At 42.0% G+C, this 25229-nt stretch overlaps 1 protein-coding gene across 5 annotated transcripts; it reads left to right on the forward strand.

The window, feature by feature from the left end:
- The first annotated feature begins 7757 nt into the window (after nt 1–7757).
- Nucleotides 7758–23998, forward strand: eef1da (eukaryotic translation elongation factor 1 delta a (guanine nucleotide exchange protein)). 5 transcript variants are annotated; one of them, XM_083782209.1, is made up of 9 exons: nt 7779–7865; nt 8683–8730; nt 11318–11432; nt 15792–15836; nt 17691–17772; nt 18804–18931; nt 20295–20495; nt 22904–23098; nt 23822–23998. In XM_083782209.1, exons 2-9 carry the CDS (start codon nt 8717–8719, stop codon nt 23858–23860), a joined length of 819 nt encoding a protein of 272 aa, XP_083638335.1. In that variant the 5' UTR covers nt 7779–7865; nt 8683–8716; the 3' UTR covers nt 23861–23998. The 5 variants fall into 5 exon arrangements, with proteins under 5 accessions (XP_083638336.1, XP_083638338.1, XP_083638335.1 ...); XM_083782210.1 differs by lacking the exon at nt 8683–8730 and having other exon boundaries at nt 7758–7865; XM_083782211.1 differs by lacking the exon at nt 15792–15836.
- The last annotated feature ends 1231 nt before the right edge of the window (nt 23999–25229 follow it).

The raw sequence follows: 25229 nt of genomic DNA on the forward strand, positions 1-25229 counted from the left end.
TGGGATGGTTTATGATTTGTTTTTACATATTGACCTCCCAGTTTTATAGTCATTTTAAGCGAGGGATTAAAACAATTGTAAAAAGGTGTTGGGTTGTTTGGCATAAGGCTTTCAAAAACGACTTGGGCTCACCCCCTAGTGGCCCGTTTGCATAGCTCCCAGTCCCGGCAGGCCTTGTGGACGCCATCTTGAAAATGATGCATTTCCTGAAGTTATTTCTTCCTAAATTGTTAGTATATTTAGCACACCTAATAATAACAGAATCCATTGAAACATCTCTTCTATTAATTATTTGGGGTTTCAACCATGTATAGACTTATCTACTATTGGATTCATTGCAAACGGACCACTAGGGGGCGAGCCCAACTCGTTTGCGATGGTTTTTGAAAATCTTATTCCCATATCGAACACCATGCAAAAAAAAAACGATTTTCTTCAATTCCCTTCCAGCTAGTATAGCACAAACGTTACAGGTTCAGTTTAGCTCAGTTATAAGCCAATGGGTGCATGGGGTTCCCGGGTTGGCCAGTCTTAATTATATTGGCTATAAAGAGACACAAAAACGCGACGTGACACTATATGCCAATCAGTGAAGCTGACGGATTGCATTGGCCAATCAGGGAAGCCGATGCATAGAGTCCCCTAACAAAGATATTTTTAGTCTCTGCCACGCCGGAGACAATAACGTATAAGTGATTCTCACACATGGTGTCAGAAGTTTATTAGACATTTTGCTTCCAATGTTTTGTTTTGATCTTGTGTTAAAATGATCCCTGGCTAATGAGACAATTAAATATGCCTTAAAACATTATACTTACCCTCAACAACTAAAATTTAAAAATAAAAACCCATTAAATATGTATATTTCTTTCATAAATAGAGAATCTTTCACTCATAGGAACTGCGCTCCTGTCCTGTCGCAAGTTGATGATGTCATATGTCCATGTGTGGTCCAGCCCTATGGAATGTATGGAATGCACGTGCTAATAAATAAAAAGTATTTAAAATATTGCTTTGATGGTCATATTATTAACCTTAGGAAATACTGTATCAAGTTGTTTTTATTAGTGTAATGGCTCTGTCAGCTTTCAAACAAACAGACAAAACTCACTGATGCACCCAGACTTGGGCTGTACGCAGGCAAGAAGAAACCATTGTCCACAAATTGAATTATTTTTTGTTTGCATATTTACTTCGCCATTAAAGTGCATTACAGAACAAACAGCTTCTCTCTGTGGCATTCTCCTGGCTGGCCTGGTAAAAGCCGTATTTCCACCCAGGTGCATAACCATTCCCAATCACCCCCAGCATAATTCAGTGAAGTATCAATTAAATAAAATTATCTAAAAACTGAATAGACTAAATAACAAACAGAAATCATAATTACAAAATACAAAAAACAGTTAAATGGCTTCTACACTCCGGCCCCTAATTGTGCATAATTAAACACAATTACAAAATACATTTTTAAAGAAGCCATTACACAAAAGAAACATTGGGTGTGTGGTATGACACATACCAATGGTATGTGTCATGTATTTAATCTTGACTGAATCTTCTACTATTACATTGCACCAGCACTATTGCACTTTGGGTTATTGTACAGTATGGTTATTTATTTGTATGCCAGTGGTGAAGCTTTAAACTGAATTTCATTGTTTCATGCTAGCAATGATAATAAAGATCTATTTATCTATCTTTTGTCACGGCAAAATAAATAAAGGGATGGTCAGCAACACCCAAAGACAAAAGGGATTATGAACAATATGGAAGATGAATAAAATTAACTTACTACTGTAACGGCCCATGTTTAATGTGCTGCCAGACTCATTGCTGGGACTATAGGACGAGGTCAGAGCCCGGCACTATGCACTGCACTGGCTGCCAGTAATTTTTAGAATTGATTTTAAGATTTTTTTGTTAACTTTAAAGCTCTCAAAACTCGCACGACAGTATAAGGCCAGGTGCAGAAAGAAGGTAGGATGTCCGCACATTGAAAAATCGAAGAACGACTGACATAGAAACATAGCTTTTTCAGAAAACTGTCAGAATGTACAGTAGAAGACATTTTTAGAGTCTGATCTCAGGTCAAAATGCTCCCAGTAGTATTTTATTAGATTCAACCTTTTCGATCCTATCGGGTGTTCACCAGGAATGGAGTAAGGCCAGGTACCACACAAGCTGAATTCAGGTCAAAACTCCCCCCTGTCAGGTGTAAAGGAGCAACTTGGACACTCAGGCATGAAGGAAGCATGAGTTCAAGTCCGTTGCTCTACCCTTGTCCCCCATGTATGGGGACTAGGTTGGTGGAGGGTGTGTAGAGCCCAGGATCACATTAGATGATTGACACAGGGGTGAAAAATGGGTTACAAAATCGTGGGATTAAAAAATATATATATATTTTTAAAAACAGTGTAGTACAAGTGTATACTTTGTACACAGGTGAATAACTGTGCCTGTGCGAATGTGCAGCGAGGCAGTGCTGACAGTACAGAAGTTTTGTAGGCTGCAGTTATCCATCCATCCATCTTCAACCGATTATCCGTAGAAGGGCAACAGCTCCACCAGAGTGTATTGTATTCGCGACCTTATTCTTGACCCACACTTCATGACCTATAGGTAAGAGTAGGAACGAAGATTGCTCGGTAAACGGAGAGCTTTGCCTTCTGGCTCAACTCTCTTTTCGTTACAAGGCTGCAGTATGTAACCCATAACTGGATCTAAAGAAAGATGGTATTTTTTCCAGTATTCAGAATTGTACGCCTTCTGCACCACATGTTGATTCTCAAAGATCATCATTTCACAAAGAAGAGCAGCAAAGTTTCACATGCCCTATTGAAATATCTTATGGGTAAATAATTGCCAGTTTTATTTCCTGACATGTGGTTTGTTTTATCTTGATCAGCTATTATAGTATAATGGTAATAATACTTTATTTTCCACTCCTTTGGGGTATTTGTATATTTGCATAAATAAGAAATTTACAAATTGTAAGTATCAGGACTCAGGAGCAATGGGTGCTACGGGAGCAGCACCCAGGGAGCAGTTAGGGGTTAAGTGTCTTGCTCAGGGACACTTCCACACGTATAGATCGGGGCACAAACCGCAGACCTTTTGTTTCCCTGCAGGCGACCTCTAGTCTCAACCAATTCAGTTATAATAGCTTCCCTGTGTCTGTGTGTGTATCAATCAAAGTGACTGATAGTGTGAAATATGGTGGCAACACGCCTTGGCGGTTTCAGAGACCATAAACGTATTAGATACCACATTGGTAGCCAGCCGCTGTTCATTGGAACGATACGTGTTTTTTTTTTAGAGAGAGACGTGCCTCCTGGTGCGTGCATGCATGTCCCATGTCTGTTGAAGTAGGACATGTACAGGGACAGGCCTCTCCATCACAACTCACTGAATATTCAGCAGATCTTCATGAGGTTTGGGTTTGCTATACAAATGCCAGATGCCAGAACTACACTGAATACTTTTAGTAGATATACTGTAGATGCTTGTTGTGACACCATGCACTCTACTTTATTTTAGTAGTCAGGGGATATTAATACAATCTGGGAATACATTTCTTACCTATATATTTCTTCACCAATGTGTTACAGTAAAGGTGTCTACTAACACATTTCACAAAGTTTCCCTATGGAATCTGTGACAGCTTCAAAATGTCACATTTTGTGATGACCTCGTCACATTTGCAATGACCTCATCACATTTGTGATGACGGCTGTGGCTGTTTTTAGCACAAGGAGTTGTCACAGATTCTCCTAGGGAGAATTTATTCCCAGATTGGACAATGTTCGACAATGTTTACATGTACAGAAAAATGCACATAGTTATATGTATCACTATCAAAAGGATAAATGCAAGAAAGCCGACGGCTTATTTCCATTGCAGTCCCTTAGTTAACAATTAAACACAACAATGATTGTGTATGATATATGAGTGTCCATGTGAGTGTTTTACTCATCTGCTTAAACAACATCATCATATAGATATAATGTCCATGCAGTATCTTTCTCTTTATCACGAGTCTGTTTCTGTCCTTGTCTATGTTAGTGCTATCAGTCACGAGTCATGACTCATATCTTCTGGTGACATGTATGTGCCACTGGTAGGTTCATATACGTACAGTACATTTCGGAACATGCTGCTGTGTGACAATCATGTTGTCATCTTGTTCTCTGAGCCCGTACAGGTGCTTGCTTGCAGAAGGGTAAATCACAAACCACCACCACACTAGAGGTTAGCTCTTTCATTGATTAGTTTATTGAAAATGAATTCAAAAGGATACAAAAGAGGAAGCCGGCAGGCTTGTTTCCATTGTGGTCCTTTTGAGGAAAGGTGGCAGGGAGGGGATAGGGGACAGGGAAGCTCTGAGTCTATATAGATTAGGGGTGTCAATTTTTTTTAATTCAAATTAGAAAATCGATTCATGATTTCCAATAATCTTTTTTTTTTTTTTTTCTGGTTACAGTTACAGGAGTTTTCAATACATGGTGTTTGTGATATGAAATGTAAGCTTACCCTAATCACAGTAAACATCATGTCTTCAGTCATTTTCAAGTTACAGTACTGTATAGTCCCTTCAGTTGGCTGGAGTAGATTGTGATGAAATCCTATGTATTGAATCGAGAATCATTTTGAATAGAGAATAGTTTTTAATATTTTTTATCGATTTTGAATCGAATCGTGACCCCAATAATCGCAATCGAATCGAATCGTGGGACACCCATAGATTCACAGCCCTAATATAGATCAGAACAGAAGGTCTATTAAATTCAGTATGTCTAAGTAAACATATGGCCTTTGGCATAATCTGCTAACTGTAATTTATATATAGCCTATATTCAGGACAAGTTCACATCAAATCAACTTCACATGATGATGAACCTATATAACTAATGAAGCTATAAATCATGTATGTTCCAAAAAGGTTGAATATCTTTGAGTCACATTTTAGTGCTGCTCCTATAACATTATTTCTATTTGGTCTCCTTTAATAGCATTCTTAACATTCATTGTCACAGTATTATATTTGCCCATGCCATAGCACAATAGTATAATACATTGCTTTAATTAATTTGCAGAAGCTGTTACGGGATTTTCTTATGCTTTTACACAGCAACTTTAGCCAGACAGCTCTCTACCAGACAGATTGGACTCTAGCCGCACACCTCACATGATTGACCTTCAGTCTACCCTGCCCCTTGGACTATGACTTGTACATGTCAAGATCACCAGACTGACATGTATTTGGCTGTGGCCCCTGTGGGCCCCCATTTCAAAAGACTTTCTACCAGGGAGGGACCCCCATAAGTGAAGGTTTTGTCAAGATTTTGAAAGATGTGTCAACAAAAATGCAGCAGGAGTGAGTCTATTATTCAAGGACCCCTGGGCGTCTCCAGGCCCGGACTGAACCCATTCAAGGGTTCTCCAGGCCTGGACTACACTCTGAGGACCAGTGCTCTACTAGTGTCTAGTGACTAGACACTTAATTGATTCTGGTAATTTCTCAGAGTTAAATTAACATTGATTTTACAATAGAAATCCCAGAGATAGACATACTGTAGACTAGACTCTAGTCTACAGTATGTCTATTCAAATGGTGTCAAACACAACCTCAACTATGCTCCAGAAAATCTTCTTCTAAACATTTCATGTGGGAGCAATGCTCCAATACGCACGCACGCACGCACGCACGCACGCACGCACGCACGCACGCACGCACGCACGCACGCACGCACGCACGCACGCACACACACACACACACACACACACACACACACACACACACACACACACACACACACACACACACACAGTCACACACACACACAGTTGCAGGCATGTCCTTATTGGCAAGGGGATAGCTAAAGCAAGCTTGTCATGATCACCAGTTCATCAGTCAAAAACAACCCAATTCCAACAGTGATAAACATTTGTCATCATTAATATTAAGTGTGGATGGATTAAAGTTGTAACAACAACACCAAACTCTTTGTATCCCGGCCTTCACTCATCTGCTTCTGCTTACTTCACTGGCTTAGTGATACTTTACCATTATCACATTTTACAGTTCAACAAAATATAGCCAGTGTCTATGAAAATGATTCAGTGCATACAAACAATAACACATTTTAAGCTGTGCAAATTATATAACTTCTCTGCTTTTCTTGACATATCATCTCGCATACAGCAGCAGCTGTTAATTACATGGTGACCTAGGTCGCCAGTAATTATACCTAGCCAACATGTGTGACGTTGCCAATGTAGCTATTTTTGAAAATGTAATGGACTGTATAATCTAGCTGTGAACTAGCTGTGAACCCAACTAAATTAAATAAATCTGTTGTGAGATGTTATGTGGTCGTGACATATTTAGTTAATTAGCCTACTTAGTTTTAAAGTTAATTATGCAATAATTGCATAGACATGCTTATATTCTTCATAGTCTTGACCTGTCTACTTTCCTTGAACTGTACCCATTCTGCAAACTGTCAATCAATCAATCAATCAATCAATCAATCAATCAATCAATCAATCAATCAATCAATCTGTCTGTTTTGTATAGCCTACCTACATATACTGAGAGAATAGAATACATTGCATCTGAATCGAAAGTGTGTCAATAGAAATGGTAGATGAATTAATTGATTCTGATTTTACACAATTGATTTTACAATAGAAATCCCAGAGATAGAAATGCCATGGTGGTTCGTAGACAAATGCATGTCAAACTGGGGGTCCTTCAAATAAAACGGGCTGAGAATCAAATCTTCTCTTATAGGGGGTCCCTGGCATAAATGGGGGTCCGCGGGCTAATTACTGTCAATGTGGGGGTCCTTGACAAAAGTTTGGGAACCACTGGAATATATGATCTGGGTCTGAACAGGTCAATAAGGGCGCGAACACTGCCCTCTACGGGCCAATGGGGCAAAACAGTCAAAACAGTAGGCTAGACGCTAGGCTTCAACAACTGCAGTTACAAAAATGTTCACTGTAATAAATAACATCATGTTAGGGCATAATAAATAATACTGATTATGATTAAACACACAAAGTGATATTGTGGGACATCACGCACACAACTATAATGTTGTCATATAAATTCATATTAAGCCACAAGGTTAACAACAGCCAAAACTCTTCTCACCAGCCAGACGCTTCTCACTTCTGCTATAATTATGGGAAATGTAGTTTTCTGTCAAAACCGGACCATACCATTTTTCTATTTCTAAAGCACGCTGAGAATCGGCAGCAAATATACGTGACCCTTTTACATGTTACAGTTTCACTAATTCATAACTAATAATGTATTTTTTCCCGTGTTTTATTCAACAATTTTACACTTAACTAGTATTGCTAGCTACAGATATTAAATCTGAAAAATAACAAGTCCTCCACCCCCTCTCGTTTAGGGAGATAATATGCTGAGCCGTCTGTGCTGGCCAGTGTTGCCATGTCCGCTTGTTATAAGCGACCTTGAGCTTCTTTTACTGTAAAGTTGCTTGTAAATATTTGTATACGTGTTGCTATTATAATAACAGTTTGCAGAATTAGGCTACAGTACATTTCAAGTACAACTCAATACAAAAACTGTTAACTGTGAGTGGACGGACGACACCATAAAGCATTACACTTGCCCACCATTTTCAATTCATCAAAACATCAATCAATCAAAAACGTATAAATACAGTAACTTCTATAGCCAAAAACAAGGAAATCATCAGGTCGCTCATTTCTGTAAGAGAATCTGGCAACACCGGTGCTGGTTCTCTTCGACCATCGGATTAAAGCTGAGAGCAACCCGACAGGCATACACAACCGTAAAACGTCGATTAAAACCAAGTTAACCAACAGTAAGTCAAGTAAAGTTACATTTTTACCAGCACGAGGTACATGAAACACACATGTGTCACTTTTAAAACCCGAAAAGTGCTTTTGAAATGTATGTGCGGGGTGTTTTTTGCGCCACGTGGCTTATCCTGAACAACAAGAAGAAGTTCGTGGTGTAACATAATAAGCTGTCAAACAACTTATTGAGAGAAGTTGTTCCCATGACTGGCTGTCTCTCTACGAACAGCTTTAATACAGACAGGAATGGAATGCATGGCAAATGCATCTCTCTGTAAATATAACGGACTTTGATATGTTGATAAACTTTTCAGTTCGGTTTTTACGTTTTACCCCGGTAGACTTTCTGACAAATGGGGGGGTTTAAAAAAAAGCTTCCCTTTGTTTCTCAAACCTTTTCATGTCAAGGAAATGACCCCCAAATTTGACATGCATTTTATACCCATGTAATTGCATTTCTATCTCTGGGACCCTAATTTATATTGTAAAATCACTGTTAATTTAACAATTTGAGAGTGTACAAATGGACCAGTTAGGGCCAATTTGGTTCCATTTGTACACTTAAGGGTCCATTTGATTCCTTACATCTATCATTTACCCACGGACCCCCTGGAACTCCCTCAAGGACCCCTGGGGGTCCCTGCCCGGACCCCACTTCGAGAACGACATTATAACACTAAATGTGAGTTTAGTAAGTAAAGTTATATCTAATCTTGTATTGTTTTGTACGTACATAACCGTTTCCACTCAAGGTGCTTATTGGTGGTGTTCTTGATAATGTAAAATATATGAATTGCACAAATGAATATTTTTGGATTTCAGTACTCATTCCAACTTTACATAATCCAACAACAACATGCCAAAAAAAAGGTGAGCCCAACTGTTTTCATTGTTGGAAAAGTTGCGCTTTATGGTGGCTCCAAAGATAACAACCCCTGGTTTCAAACTAGTTTTTATTTATTTTTTACACACTGTCTATAACCTAAGTTTTTCCTCTGGCCGTGTGATTAATACAATCATGCCATGTTTGCCATTGCATTTTATTTTTGCCATGTTTGCCCTTTGGGAAGTGTGAGATGCTGAGATTGAAAATACAAACATTGAGATTGATCAAAATGGGTCTGGGCAATATGGACAGAAATGAATTACCGGTATCACAATATCTTTGACCAAATATATACCTCTATCGATATATTATTATCATATTGGCGATAATGGTACATTTTCCTCTACAATCTACAAGCTCACAAATGCAGTAATTGTGTGAGCTTGTAGATTGGCTACGTTCCATTTATTTTCCTTTTTGTATAAAATAAGGCAACCAGTTAAAGTCAACATGTATTCCATATTATGATACAAGATTGAAAATCTCAGAAGATATCTAGACTAGTGTATTATATAACTATCACTATCGATATATTGATCTATTGCCCAGCCCTAGGTAAAAAATGTCTGTACCATTCAAGCCCACATTGAGGTCACCTATAGAAATTCTCTTCTTTCAGAGATCACATCTCATTTCCCCTCTAGGCTCTTAACCGTGACACTAACTTCACGTTGTGCTAATAATGGCCTCTAGCTTCTACCTGTTGCTTCATTCCTTCTCTCTGCCCTTGTATGTTACACAAGCTTGAGTAGAGAAGAGATCCCTCTGAGTAAAGAGCAATGGATCAAACTTGGCCAAACCGCCCGCTTGGAGGAGCTGCCCCCCAGAATGCCATACCGATCAGGGCCAGGGAGGGCAACAACGGCCCCGCTCTGGAGAGGGGCAACCTGAACGGCGACGACCTCCATTTTGGCAGGAGAAGAAACCACACGCGCTCCACCAACCACTCGGAGAGCCAGGGCTCCGGGGCCGAGGAGGAGAGGCTGGGGAGTTCCATGGAGGCGGGCGCCGGCTCCTACGGCAGCAGCCCGGGCATGAGGCAGGCGGACCTGGGCTGGTACAGCCGCAGCACCTACGACCAGGCCGAGAGCAACTACCAGCGCAGGCTGGCAGCCAACAGCGGGGCAGCACCGTCGTCCTCGCCCGGCAAGAGCCCGGGACACCGGGGTTCCTATAACCGCTCCATGACCTTCCAGCGCTCCAGACAGCCTGAGGCTGCCGCCGGGGACCAGGAGAACCCAGCCCGGACCGTCGCCGGCAAGTCCCCTGGCAGCCAACGCCGCCAGCCCTACCGCGGACGCAACCGCTCGTCCTCTGAAACGGAGGGGGGCAAGGGGAGCAGGGGCCCGTACCGGAGGAAGAGGGGCCACTCCGAGACGGAATTCAGACCCAAACCCAGATGGGACAAGTATGGAAATAAAACAGAGAATGGAAGAGACCCGTTTGAATTCTGTCTGGTTTTGTTTTCCGTTGTGATTTATATATTTTCGTTACTGTGGTGATAATGTTAACCATTTTATTTTTTGTCCGTCTGCACTCTTGTTGGCTCCTTCTTTTAATCTATGCTAACGATTGTTTTTTGGGTTTGATCATTGATTTTATTTTTTAATTCACATTTATGTTTGTTCCGAACAAACATTTCTATTTGCAGGAAAGTTTCCTATAGTCTCGAGTTCCAAAGTGATAGTCCCATTCTATTTAGTTTGGCTCTGATCATTCAGGATACACAACATGAGGCCATGTAACTTATTTTGTAATGTGTAGAGTGTGTCCTGTTACTGGGCTTGATGTCTATACAGTTGAGTAACCCTCTGTGATTATCTGGGGCGGTGGACAGTTGGTTCGTGATGACCAGCCTTTTGTTCTACATAATCCAGAGTTTGCAGAGACGGCAACTCTGTTTCAGTGAGAGAGATTCCTGTCTGCTGCAGTAATCAAACAAATAAAAGAAAAAAATTATAAAAGAAAATAAGTGTGTAAAGAAGAGCACCTGTTTTTCAAGGCCCTTTCCGATTCTTTTAACTGTTATTTTTGATAGGACATGTAAAGTAACAGAAAATATGCCTTGGTTCTTACCGTCTAAATATGTGTGCATGCATGGTGTTGTCAGTGTGTGGTACTGTAGTTATTACAACATTATTATTGGGAATGGGACTCCGCTCACCAACAATTCAATGATATATTTCACAATGTGTTCAATCCGTTGTCACTGCAAGAAAACAACAGTTCAATGTGATGCTTGCTTTGGAAGTGTTTAATTTGGATTCATGTCGTGCATCATGCTTTGATTTGTCTCCCTATTCCCACCGCAATCCTGTCTGTTGGCTCTGCATGGCTGTTTGGATAGTAAAGCTGTAATATAATTTATAATAATGGTCTTCATGGTGCCAGCATCTAATTAAGCTACGCCTTGCGTCCCTCTGTGCTGTGGTTGGTGGTTGTTGCTCTGGCTCGTAATTGAGTTTGAATGTCAATATATATACATTAATGGATTATTTAATATGCAATGGCATCTGAATGCGTGTTCTTATAATAATAATAATGCCGGTTGCTCACTTCCCTTCGTCTCAGTACCAACATGAGCGGACTGCAGTGCCTCGCCGCAGAGACCATCTGGTTCGACAAGAGTCGCTACGATGACGCAGAGAGGCGCTTCTACGAGGGCGAGAACGGATCCTCCACACAGGTAGAAATGATGCACGCCATGCTCCGGAAATATATCCTCATTCCTCAATCTCAGTTTGTTCATTCAAAGCAGTGGTTTTATTCATTTAAAGCATATATGGTCGGAGTAATATTCTTTATTTTCTGATTGTCAATGCGGCCTAATAATAGTCGAAGGCACTGCCTTTCTCCTAGTTACAAATTATAAATATGGATTATTTGGCAAAACATATACAGCTCAAAAAAAATTTTAACTAGTCCCAGACAGGGATAGTTTATTGTGATAAAAAATACCACTCGCAACCGAGATTTTATTTAGTGTGAAATTGCCCGCCATACAATAGTATTAATTAGCTGTTTGTTGCAAACTTAGTCCAAATGTAGTCCGATTTAGTTTGCTAAGTGCTTTTTTCATTCTACATTACACAAATCTATTCACAAAAAATGTCACATCTCCAAGCTTGCCTTGTACGAGCTTGGAGATCAGCTATGTTTGGCGTCCCGCCCCCTGAATAGGTATGCTGGGGGTTCAAGTGGTGGCATTTTAACTAAGCCTATTTTGATTATCACAATAATATCTTTCTTTAACACCCCGAACGTCCGGGGGTATTTAGGACCATTAAATCAGAGCGCCCAGCTACGGAGCGCATTTCAAGGTGCACCAGGCACCATCTTGGATGTAGCTAGATGTAAGCCAAAACACCCCCGAGGCGATCGTTTTTAAGACTTTCGATCTCATCCGCTAAAATGGGGGCGACGGGGACATTTTGGATGACGTCCCAACCGGAAATGACATGGACTGTTGCCCAACAGGCGCTCCCAGCCTGTGGAGCGATGCGCTCTGTTATGATATCAATAAAGTTCCGTCCTGTGATTAATCTCGATAAGCGTTGAGCGTTACTATTGGATAGGATTGAGACCTCCGTTTATGCCACTTCAGGGTGTTGATCACATTTCTTTCCCCACAAACGTGACATGTCATTTTCACAACGCCCTGTCACTAGTCCCAGAGCGTGACATGTCATTTTCACAACGCCCTGTCACTAGTCCCAGAGCGTGACATGTCATTTTCACAACGCCCTGTCACTAGTCCCAGAGCGTGACATGTCATTTTCACAACGCCCTGTCACTAGTCCCAGAGCGGTCACTAGTCCCAGAGCAGTCACTAGTCCCAGAGCGGTCACTACTAGTCCCAGAGCGGTCACTAGTCCCAGAGCGGTCACTAGTCCCAGAGCAGTCACTAGTCCCAGAGCGGTCACTAGTCCCAGAGCAGTCACTAGTCCCAGAGCGGTCACTACTAGTCCCAGAGCGGTCACTACTAGTCCCAGAGCGGTCACTACTAGTCCCAGAGCGGTCACTACTAGTCCCAGAGCGGTCACTACTAGTCCCAGAGCGGTCACTAGTCCCAGAGCGGTCACTACTAGTCCCAGAGCGGTCACTACTAGTCCCAGAGCGGTCACTAGTCCCAGAGCGGCAGTGCTGTCGTGTTCAATCTGAGAGTTGATGTAATTCAGTTTTTTTCAACCCTTTTCATATCGAGGCCCATTATTTCTTCAGCATTTGAGCCACAGAACCACCATTTGATGACATTTTGAGTCGCATACCCAAAATTAAAGAATATATTTTGTTGTTGTTGGATAAGATTTTGTCCACAATTCCATGCTGTATTGATGGTGGTACCACAGGGGAGGGAACAGGCAAACGTCGATCAAAATAAGAATTATTTTTGTGTAGACTTGTATAGCCCAATGCAGGTGTTTTAATAATAATGTAACTCTTTTTGAGAGCATTAAATTAAACCAAATTAAAAATTTCACTCTCGTTAAAGATCTAATAATGGTCATTTGGTTACCAACTCTCCATCATTTAGCATAGGGACCACCTGTAACCCCCTTCAAGGACCACTGGTGACCCATTGTGATGAACTTGGGCATGCTAATTATTTCTTCCTGGAACAACTTCATGAAGGGAGGGTTCAGAATGTAAACCGCAGCAATGGGCCTTGGGACAGGGATCGATTAAAAGCATTTGCCATTGCTTGTAAAATGTGTTCTAGTTCGTCGCAATGATGGATTACATGGACCAAAGCAACAGTAGTAGGCCTACAGCTCTGGGACTTTTAATAGGATTTTTGGAGCTCAGTGGAGTTGACTTCTATTATTTATATGAAATTTACAACGGCCTTATTGTTTAGGTCTATTATTCCAATTCCAATTGTTCCAAAAGTTGGTTTTGTGTAATTGGAAAGATTTCTCCCATCACTCTAACCTGATGCAACCTATATGGTGTTTTATGTGTCTCATGTACCAACATAATTATTTATATATTATTTTAATTTCCTTCTTTACTTTTACTTGTATTACTTTGAATAAGAAGTATTCGGCCTCGGGTCTAAATGGGTCAAACTCAATTTGAGATTGTACTTCGAGGCTGTCATTAGCATTAACCCATTCTGAACGGGCACCCATTTTGGTGTCAGCATCAAGTTATGCTTTAGCTATTTAAAAATAGCAGATCTACAAGCTCATATCGCGCCACCGAGTGGCGCGATACGAGCTTGTAGGTCTGCTATTTTTGAAAAATCGAAGAACGACTGACATTTTTTAGAATCTGATCTCAGGTCAGAATGGGTTCATCAGACCAGTGTGTGTCCGGCGGAAACCTCGTATGAATCTGATCTCAGGTCAGAATGGGTTAAGGGCCATCTCGGACACGACGCGCTTGTCTGCGCGCATGGCACTGCTCCATGCTTCTATGTCCCATCGTCGCCAGCAGCAGTGTAAAGCACCCGTCGGTCCCTTAGGCAGCGGCTAGGCTTTTAGCAGTCGTTACATCATCGCCTGTCTGTACGCTCACTGGTCAGTCACCTAGCAGCTGCCTGTGTGACATTTCAGACGCTTAATTTAAGGAGCTCAGCTGAGTTGGGGTGAGGAGAGGAGTGCGGTCAGGTGATTTGGCAGCTGTCCCTGCTTTTTAAACTCTTCCACGCGCTGTCTGTCGGGGCTGCCATGGGCAAGAAGAAATGTAAAAGAATGTTTTGGGCTGTCGCTGTCCACTTCCAAACCACTCTACGTCTATGGCTGTCAAGTCTGCTGTCTTTTCACACTGTACTGCATCCTTTGTCATGGATGTAATTATACACTAACACTGCTGTGTAGAATATGATTGTCATATTGCCTTACCCGCCCACCACTAATGGTTCATTATATATCGAGGAAAGCTGTCCCCAAAACTGTCGAATATTTATATAATATTGGGGTTGTAATTAAAGTAAATACAGAGCGGTTACATTTGTATGTGTGCATGGACCCCGGTCGGACCACATATAGAGGCCAAAGTGTCGCCTGGGATCAGAGGGTGTAGTTTGTGTAACGTGACTTCACTCTGGCTCATTTCTCACCGTTCATGTGCAGACTTGTATTTCACAACGGCATAAGACCACAGCTGACATTTGTTTGCGTGTGTGAGAAAATACAGTGTGTGTGTGTGTGTGTGTGTGTGTGTGTGTATATATAGCTATAGAAACTTGGTCACGATTATGAAATCATATTCAACTCGATTCATTATTTTGATCAATGATATGGCAATCACGATTAGGCAATAGGAATTGATGATTACAGTTGGTGTTTTAAAGATGATTTTATAATTTGTATTGCCTTCGTTATCTCCACCAGGCCAGACGGCCGGAGATTTGATGTCTTTGCCCTTGTTGTCCAAGTCGGGCTCCATCGATGTATTATGTAAATGTGTTACGCTGCCTGTAGTCTAGCCACACCACGAAAATGTCACAGATCTTTACTTACTGTACCTGCTTCCTGTGACCTGCCTTGTAATACCGATACCCCCCCGACACTGGTCATCATCGCATTAATTTGCACTGCTGCGGTTTGTTTGTAACACAAAAGCATTCACTATTTTTGTGTGGTATAGTATTCTGTATTCATCCAGCAAAAATAATAATAATGTTATCCTTAAGTCCTGGATGGTGTCCCATCCCAGGTGAAGGCTTAATTTGTTCAAAACTGTCAAGGCTGCTATCATGTTTTTATGGTTTAAAAATAATCTGTGACAGTTGACTGTGTTTACACTGTTTCCTGTTTCTCTGCCTGTATTCCTGAAGCTAATTGCAAAGCCAAATTCATACTTGATTGCACAGTGGTGTCACTAGCTGAAAACAATAATTACAAGATTATAATTGTTAATTGTTTAAAATCACTTTGAGAATCACAGTGGCAGTGCTGTACACGACAGTGCAAATTAGGCTTAAATGTCTAGCTAGCATCGATGGCACAAGGCATCAGTTTTTTGTATTTTTGTGTGTCTTCGCCCTGCAATCTCACACCCTTCACCTGAACCCTGTGCTGTGCCTGAACGGGTGCAGGGGAAGACGGCTCCCAAAGGGCGTCCCAAACGCACGCACAGAAACGTAAGTCTTATCCTGGAGCACACGTGGGCCTGCCTGGGCGCGCTCCTCGGTGTGTGGGCGTACTCCTCGGTGTGTGTGGGCCTGCCTGGGCGCGCTGCTTGGCAGCTCTTGGGATTGGTTTGGTCTGTGTCTGTGTCTGCTGCTTGCCTGGAACGAATCCCAATGGTCTTACATAAAATGGGCTTCATACACTGGTATGGTGGTCACTACTAGCTCATCTAAAACATACTAACTGTGGGTTTTTTTTCGTCCAATATGTGCATTGTGATCGTGATGATTATGATTGTGTATGCGACATCAAACAATTGATGCTGGAAGATGTTGTTGATTTGCATGCTGCATTTGTGAATGCAAGATCATTTATTTATTATTTGGGGTTTGTGTAGATTGTTTTTCTCTCCATTAACCACTTTTGACATTGAATCCCTATTTGGAGTGTGATATTATTGGCAAAACATTTTCAGAAGATTTCAATTTGTGAAAACGCATTAGCTCACATGAGCTTGTATTGTACATCAGCTGTTTTTGACTTTTGTTGTACGACAATGTATACCTGTATAGGGTCTTAAGTGGTTAATTGTTTGATTTCAGCAGTGGCGTGCACAGACTTTTAGAGGGGCAGGTGCTCAAGTGAAAAAAGGGCAGCGCGTGTAACCGGCCGGTTGCCTTAATAGTGTGTGATTTATAGATTTTGGGGCATAAATAATATATTGGAAGCTTTTTTTTTTTTTATCAAGAATTGATCAATGTCACCATGGTCCACATACTGTACAATGTAAAAGGGCACATTGCTGTCCGGAGGGCAAGGGCAGGTGGTTCTCTAGCACCCCCTAGTGTCTATCTGTGCACGTCACTGGATTTCAGTCATTTCTGCTCAGTATATGTCAGTCATCCATGCTGTGTGTTGCACATCCTGAGCCCTGCATGGCGTGTTAAAGCTCCTACTTCCTGTGTGTGACTCTTCCACCAACACCGAAAACACCTGTCGTTAATCCATTTTGGGCGGGAACCCCTTTTGGTGTTTTAAAGTAATGTTTTACTTTAGCTATTGAAAAATAGCAGATCTACAAGCTCATAGCGCGCCACCGAGTGGCGCACTACGAGCTTGTAGGTCTGCTATTTCTTTAAAGTCGTGAAAATGTGCCGCAAATCTTTGAATACCGGTATATATTTCAGCGCAAAACACCTGTCGTTTCCTCACATCTTCACTCGGACTCGGACTGGACCTGACCCTGGAAACAACATGTCTCATTGTCAGTGTTGTTTTCGTCGACTAAAACTAAGACGGAAGATGTTCGTCGACTACCTCTTTTCACTGACAAACTAAATGGAAACTAAATTAAACTAAGCTACGGTGACTGAAACTAAGACTAAATATACTGAGAATTCTGTCAACAAATAAAAACTAGACTAAAATGTTAGGAAGGGACTAGTGGACAAGAGATCCAGTACAAGTTATTTTACACTGTTGCATGCTGAAAATAGACGATCTACAAGCTCACAACGCGTCGCAGCTTGTAGATCGTCTATTAGTGTAAAATCAGCCATTACGACGGCATCAAGGCCCGCCAAAATACATTTTAGTCGACTAACTCAACTGTAGATTTAGTCGACTAAAATCTTATATTTAGTCAACTAAAACTAGACTACCGGTAGCACTAATACATTCCAGGTGACTAAAATGTGACTAAAACTAAATGAAGTTTCATTCCAAAGACTATGACTATAACTAAAATTGAAATTCGCTGCCAAAAACAACACTGCTCACTGTTGGGCCAACCCTGGCCTTTATGCTTGACACTTAGTGTGCGTGTGTGCGTGTGTGTGTGTGTGTGTGTGTGTGTGTGTCCACAGTCGTCCTCACATGCCGGAGGAGACCCAGAGTTGATCTCGCGCATGAAAAGCCTGGAGGTGGAGAACAACAGTCTGCACAAAGGTAAATAATAATCTACGCTGTGCTACATACATGATCGCCTCAAAACAAAATACATCTCCCACGTGAAACCTGGTATATTCTTCGTCGTACGACGTGGTGTTGCATGCTGAAAATAGCAGATTTACAAGCTCACAATGCGTCGCGTCCACCACACGTTGTGAGCTTGTAGATCAGATAGTTTCAGCACATGGAAATATGCAGGCTGAGACGTTTAGAAACTTTCCCCTTCACAATAAAAGCACATCAGCTTTCACATGTTCATTCCATATAAAGAAAAGACAGGAGCAAAGTGGGCAAGGATTATGAATTCGGTGGCATTTCACATTGCAAAAAGGTGCAGGAAGAGTGGGCACGTGGGCACCTCAGTGTTAAATATCCTTATTGGCCATTAGGTTGAACATGCCCATGCAGAAGGTAAGGGGTGTGTTCTCATTTCTGTTTCATATTGCCAAATGATAACGATATTATATGGAAAAATGCACTATAGGTTAATTCATTATAATAATTTCCTATAGAATGTGAGTGAGAAATATTCCATGTTATGTGCTTAATTTAAGGCATTTATGCTTCAGCCAAGAAAACCTTTGCTAGCCTTGGTGATAAGGTCATTAATACCGCACTGCGGCGCTATACAAAGAAAAAGTTGGTGCTACCTAATTTGTGGTGGCGCTACCAACTGAAAAGGTAGGTGGCACCAGTGCTACCTGTGAAGAAGTTAGTCTGGAGCCCTGTCCCCATCAGTGACCACTTGTGTATTTGTCAAGTTTCATACTGTACTCGTGCTCGTCTTAAACCGGGGTGTCTGTGTTGGTTGCCAGTTGTGGAGGAGATGAGAGCGTGCATGCAGAAGCTGTCTTAAAGTAACTGGGGTGTCTGTGTTGGTTGCCAGTTGTGGAGGAGATGCGGGCGTGCATGCAGAAGCTGTCTTAAAGTAACTGGGGTGTCTGTGTTGGTTGCCAGTTGTGGAGGAGATGCGGGCGTGCATGCAGAAGCTGTCTTAAAGTAACTGGGGTGTCTGTGTTGGTTGCCAGTTGTGGAAGAGATGCGGGCGTGCATGCAGAAGCTGGAGGCCAGAGTCGGCATGCTAGAGAGAAGCCCGGCCGGGAGGACGACACCTGCTGTGATGTCACCTGCAATGATGTCACCGTGCAGCACTAAGGTTGGTCACAGAGAGAGAGAGGAAAACGCCATATCACTTTGTTCTTGGTTACGGTTGGGGTTCCCATTCAGGGCGTGGAACCCCTTTTGGTGTTTTATGGGGGGGGGGGGGTCCCTGGAACAACACATTTTCAGATGGGGGTCGGCGGCCAATTACATATGTTTGAGAACTACTGACATGGAAACATAGGGTTTTTCATAAGACTGTCATGATTTAGAACACATTTGTAGAATCTGGACACAGTCCTAAATGGGTTAAAACGAGAACAGCTAACCGTTCGAGCTATCTGTATCAGGATGTGTGTAGGTCATTTAGAAAGAATTGAGCTATTATTATTATTAAACAGTGAATATGAGTAAACTGTTCTCACCAATGCAGGCTGCCCCGCCTGTACACCAGGTGAAGGTAGTAAAGAGTGAACCAGACAGTGGCCTTGTGGTTAGAGTGTCCGCCCTGAAACTGGGAGGCCGGGGGTTCGATCCCCGGCCGGGTCATATACCAAAGACTGTAAAAAATGGGACCCGATGCCTCCCTGCTTGGCACTGGATTGGATTGGGAATCGAATCAACTAATGATTCCCGAGCGCGGCGCACGCTGCGGCTCACCGCTCCAAGAGATGGGTCAAATGCGGAGAAATAATTTCACTGCGGTTAACATGTGACTAATGTGTACTTTGACTTACGATATACGAGTAAAGTTGCTCTCGTTCTTTTAGTCAGGCAATATAATCTGTATAATCTGGGAATAAATTTCTAACCAAGATTTTCTTCACCAATGTTTTTTGTAAAGGTGTCTACTAACATATCCCACATTGGTTTATATTCAACCACCCTAGGGGAATTTGACAGCTGCTGAAAGTTGGGGTACCATCAACAGCCAATATATGGCAAAATGTTCTAAATTTCATTATGCTTTAAATAGCATCTGACGTGTCAAACTAGGTGGTTTTCATCATTCTGAATCCATTCCAAGCATTAGATTTTCACGAAAAACACTCCTTGGGCTAAAAACGGCCATAGACACCCAATTGTGCTGACCTCATCATATTTGTGATGACAGCTATGGCCTTTTTATTTAAGCCCAAGGAGTGTTTTTCGTGCAAAACTAATGCTTGGAATGGATCAGGAAAGCAGCTGTCAAAAATTACCCTAGGGTGGTTGAATATAAACCAATGTGGGATATGTCAGTAGATACCTTTACAAACACATTGGTGAAGACAATTCTTGGTAAGAAATCTATTCCCAGATTTTATTAATAATATCCCCTGACTAAATGCAGGCTGCGCCTCCTCCGGTACACCAGGTGAAGGTAGTATAGAGTGAATTACGAGTTAAACTTCCCCTCGTTCTTCTCACACATGCAGGTTGCGCCGCCGATACGCCACGTGAAGGTAGTGGAAGAAAACGGTGACGATGACGACGACCTGGACCTGTTTGGCAGCGACGAGGAAGAGGACCTGGAGGCGGAGCGCCTCAAGCAGGAGCGCATCGACGCTTACACCGCCAAGAAGTCCAAGAAACCCGCCCTCATCGCCAAGTCCTCCATCCTGCTGGACGTCAAGCCTGTAAGTAGCAACCAGTGTTGTTTTCCTCGACTAAATCTAAGACGAAGAATGTTCGGCTAACCTTTTTTCACTGACAAACTAAGCTACGATGACTAAAACTAGGACTAAATATACTGACAATTTCGTCAACAAATAAAAAATAGGCTAAAATGTTAGGAAGGGACTAGTGGACAAGAGATCCAGTATAAGTCATTTTACACATGCTGAAAACAGCCGATCTACAAGTTCACAATGCGTCGCACAGAAATTGATTCTACAGTAGGTTTTTCAAATAAAAAACTGACCCATTTCATGAAAAAGAATGAGGTATTGTTATGGAGATGGCTTTGAAGTCTGAAAGTTTAGATGTAGTGTGTTCCAGCACGGTACAAAATATTGAAGGATTACGGATGGGTGAATGACATTTCACTAATTTATTTATTTTTTCATTGTAGACTTAAGCTGTTTGAAATGGCCAAACCCTGCTCTATTTAAACACGGTCAATCTGACATTTAACAGACTTTACAGAGCCAGCTCCTGTAGTGCAAAGTCTGTGTAATGTCCACTATATAGTCCCACTGATTCTGACATTTGCTTTCTCACACGCAGCTCCGCCAGGTAATAATGTCTGGATAAGTTCAGGGTTGCAGTGCAAACTGTGTGGTTCAAATCAGCTGTAGAAAGAGAGGGATGGCTCATTGGTGGAGCAGTGTTGTTTTTGTCGACTAAAACTAAGACGAAAAATTTTCCGACTACCTTTTTCCACCGACAAAATCTAAATGGAAACTAAATAAAAATGACGCTATGATGAATAAAACTAAGACTAAATATACTGACAATTCTGTCAACAAATAAAAACTAGACTAAAACGTTAGGAAGGGACTAGTGGACAAGAGATCCAGTATAAGTCATTTTACAATTAGTTGCATGCTGAAAATAGCCGATCTATAGTAAGTATAGTAAAACTAGCTGAAGCTGCACAAATATTGTATGAATCTGGCTTTATTATAGCGCTTACACACTTATAGTATGTGGTTTTCTAAGCTTTATTAAAGAGCTTACACACTTGTATGTATTAGTTTTTCTGAGCTTAAGTCGGAAACTCAGAATGTATTTTATTTGACAAATGGAATTTCGGTGGTTGGAAATTGAAAGATGATGGGCTACCTGGCTCTATGCACACAGAATAACTCTTCCTGTTTCTGGGCCCCCTTCCCTACTTCCTCCACAAGGTGTTTCCGATGATATTAAGGGCCGATTCATACTCCTATTTTACCTAAATGATTTCGGCTCGTCAGAGATTTTCAGTAGCACCGAAGAGCCGACTTTAGGACGGTACCCGCCCCCCCCGAACCTCAAATGACGTCACATTGTAGGCTCTACAGAGCCGAACAGACTTTTATTCGGCTCTAAAATAGGAGTATGCATCGGCCCAAAGGCTCTTCCTTTTAGTGTACCACCATAACACCTAAGTACCACCATAACTTGCTCTCAGAGCCGTGTGGGGCCATTTGGAACCCACTCAAGGACTTTTAAGACCCACTGGTGTAGCAGAGTGTTTCCAGTGAGCCTTCTACATGGACAATAGCAGCACTATAACCACCGTGTCTCTCCTCTCCGGAGTTAATCCTTGTGCTTTCTTCATATGCTATGAAGAAAAAGGAGTCTGTGTTGCAGAACTGATGATTTAATAAACAAATATAATTCAAAAGAACAAACGTGATCAGCCAGGGTTCTAATTCTGTATAGAAAACAATCAAAATAATATCTGTCTTCCTCTGAACAGCTCGACCGCTTCCCTCTACACCAGAACCCAAAGTAAACACAAGCTATCCCATAATACTCAGAGCGATCAGCCCGCCAACAATCCCCCTATATATTACCTTAGGGTTACAGCACCCCTGACTCTGTTTGACCTGGATGGAGCAGAGCCTTCATTAGTTTCACCGTCCAGTGTCTACTAAAACGGAGACAAATTTATCGTCTACTACCTTTTTTTTTTTACTGACAAACTAAATGGAAACTAAATAAACTAAGCTACGATGACTAAGACTAAATATACTGTCAATTTTGTCAACAAATAAACACTAGACTAAAATGTTAGCAAGGGACTAGTGGACAACAGATCCAGTATAAGTCATTTTACACTTGGTTGCATGCTGAAAATAGCCGATCTACAAGCTCGTGCGACGCGCTGTGAGCTTGTGGATTGGCTATTTTCAGCAAGTGTAAAAACAGTCATTACGACGGCATCAAGGCCCTAGACTAAAATGTGACTTAAAACTAAATGAAAACTATTCAAGAGACTAAACTTAAAACTAAAAGTAAACTATTCAAGAGACTAGTAATGACTAAAACTTAAAATCTAAATTTGCTGCCAAAAACAACGCTGCAGTGAAAGCCGTATTTTGGTCTCTCTCTCTGCCAGTGGGACGACGAGACGGACATGGCGGAGCTGGAGAAGTGCGTGCGCTCCGTGACGGCCGACGGCCTCCTGTGGGGGGCCTCCAAGCTGGTGGCCGTGGGCTACGGCATCAAGAAGCTGCAGATCGGGTGCGTGGTGGAGGACGACAAGGTGGGCACGGACCTGCTGGAGGAGGAGATCACCAAGTTCGAGGACTTTGTAAGTTACTCTCAGTTAACCCATTCTGACCTGAGATCAGATTCATACGAGGTTTCCACTGGACACACACTGGTCTGATGAACCCATTCTGACCTGAGATCAGATTCTAAAAATGTCAGTCGCTCTTCGATTTAAAAAAAAATAGCAGACCTACAAGCTCGTATCGCGCCACTCGGTGGCGCGATATGAGCTTGTAGATCTGCTATTTTTCAATAGCTAAAGCATAACATGATGCCAACACCAAAATGGGTGCCCGTTCAGAATGGGTTAATTATTTTTATCCCATGATTTTGTAACCCATTTTTCACCCCTGTGTCAATTATCTAATGTGATCCTGGGCTCTACACACCCTCCGCCAACCTAGTCCCCACACGTTATTCCAACCAGTTCCTTTCCCCTCCATCACCTTTTGGTGTTTTAAGCATTATGTTATGCTTTGACTATTGAAAAATAGCAGATCTACAAGAACTTGTAGATCTGCTATTTTCGAAAAATCGTGAAAATGTAGTGCAAATCTTTGAATATATTTATATATTCTTTCAGAACGAACGTTTTTAACTCAAATCTTTGCTTCTGGGGGATTTTGAAAAGAATGAATACATTGCATTAGAAATGCTATTGGAACAGTCACGGGTGGCTCACCCTGCGATGTTGAATCGTTAAGTTTAATTCAAAATGGACTCTTACAAAAATGCCAACATGATTGTTCTTCTTCTGTTTCAGGTCCAGAGTGTAGATGTTGCTGCTTTCAACAAGATCTGAGCTGATCCCTCTCCCTGCCCGAAGGAATAAATACCAGCACTCACGTTATCCTCTCCCTGACCGCTCACCAAAGTGTTGTTGCTGCTCTCAGTTTTTACGGTTATTATTAATAAAAAAATGCCACGCTTTGAGCACAAACATCTGTCCATTTTATTCTTGTTCGAATTCCAATTTATTGCTCAAATTATATATCCTGTACGTCGTAAAACCTCGCTGCATTTAAGACACATTTCTATGAAGTGATTAGACCTTGAAATGCCTCCTAAAGGCTCATACATAGTCTGGATTTTCGGTGGTTAGGTGACCACCGAACTACAACATGACGTCACGAGCCGCGGTGAAGAGCAAACCACCGCGCCAGCCCTTCTCTCTGTTTTTACACACCACCGCTCAACGTTAGTTCAGCTCCGGTGGTCAGCTCACCACCGGAGCGGTGGTCACCTCACCACCGAAAATCCAGACTATGAATAGGCCTTAATTCTTTGCCGACTTGCTCTTACTGCTCAACTCTAACCCGTTCAGGACGGGAACCCCTTTTTGGTGTTTTAACCCATTCTGACCGGGCACCCATTTTGGTGTTGGCATCATGTTATGCTTTAACTATAAAAAAATAGCAGATCTACAAGCTCATATCGCGCCACCGAGTGGCGCGATACGAGCTTGTAGGTCTGCTATTTTTGAAAAATCGAAGATGGACTGACATTTCTAGAATCTGATCTCAGGTCAGAATGGGTTGATCAGACCAGTGTGTGTCCAGCGGAAACCTCGTTATGAATCTGATCTCAGGTCAGAATGGGTTAAGCATTATGTTATACTTTAGCTATTGAAAAATAGTAGATCTAGGGGGTGGAGGAGAGGGGGGGTCACTGGAAAAAGATATTTTCAGATGGGGGTCCGTGGCCAAATACAGATACTTCTGGGGGTCCTTGATATGCATATGGACCCATATTTACAACCCCCTCAAGGACACTTGTGGTGTAGCAGAGTGTTTCCAGTGAGCCAACATGGCATTGAGTATTTTAGCCGTGACGTGAGCGCCCCCTCCAGAGATACTTCCGGGTCCTACTTTTGTGTCGCTTTTGTGTCCCCATGGAGTTACACTGTGACGCTCCGTCGGCCTAAATCTGAGACGAAAACAACCACGAAAGTCTCATTTTACCGCTTTCCCCGCAACAACAAAGCTGCTCTCCCAAATCTGGCTGTGACAGGCCGTCTGCCCCACACGGAATACTATCGCCATTTTATTTAATTGTGTCAACTAAATCCTCATTAATTGCAAACTAGATTCAACATACTCAAGCCTGCACACATTCTAAATACTGTATGCCCCGAAATATTGTACTGAGCAAATGGACTGTTACCACCTTCA

The sequence above is a fragment of the Protomyctophum parallelum genome, assembly GCF_964188405.1.
Source record: "Protomyctophum parallelum genome assembly, chromosome: 14".
Classification (NCBI taxonomy): Eukaryota; Metazoa; Chordata; class Actinopteri; order Myctophiformes; family Myctophidae; genus Protomyctophum; species Protomyctophum parallelum.

Coding starts and splice junctions, on each gene's coding strand:
- eef1da (XM_083782209.1), top strand. Junction 15,837..17,690: donor CCAAACGCACGCACAGAAAC/GTAAGTCTTATC, acceptor GTGTGTCCACAG/TCGTCCTCACATGCCGGAGG. Junction 23,099..23,821: donor TCACCAAGTTCGAGGACTTT/GTAAGTTACTCT, acceptor CTTCTGTTTCAG/GTCCAGAGTGTAGATGTTGC.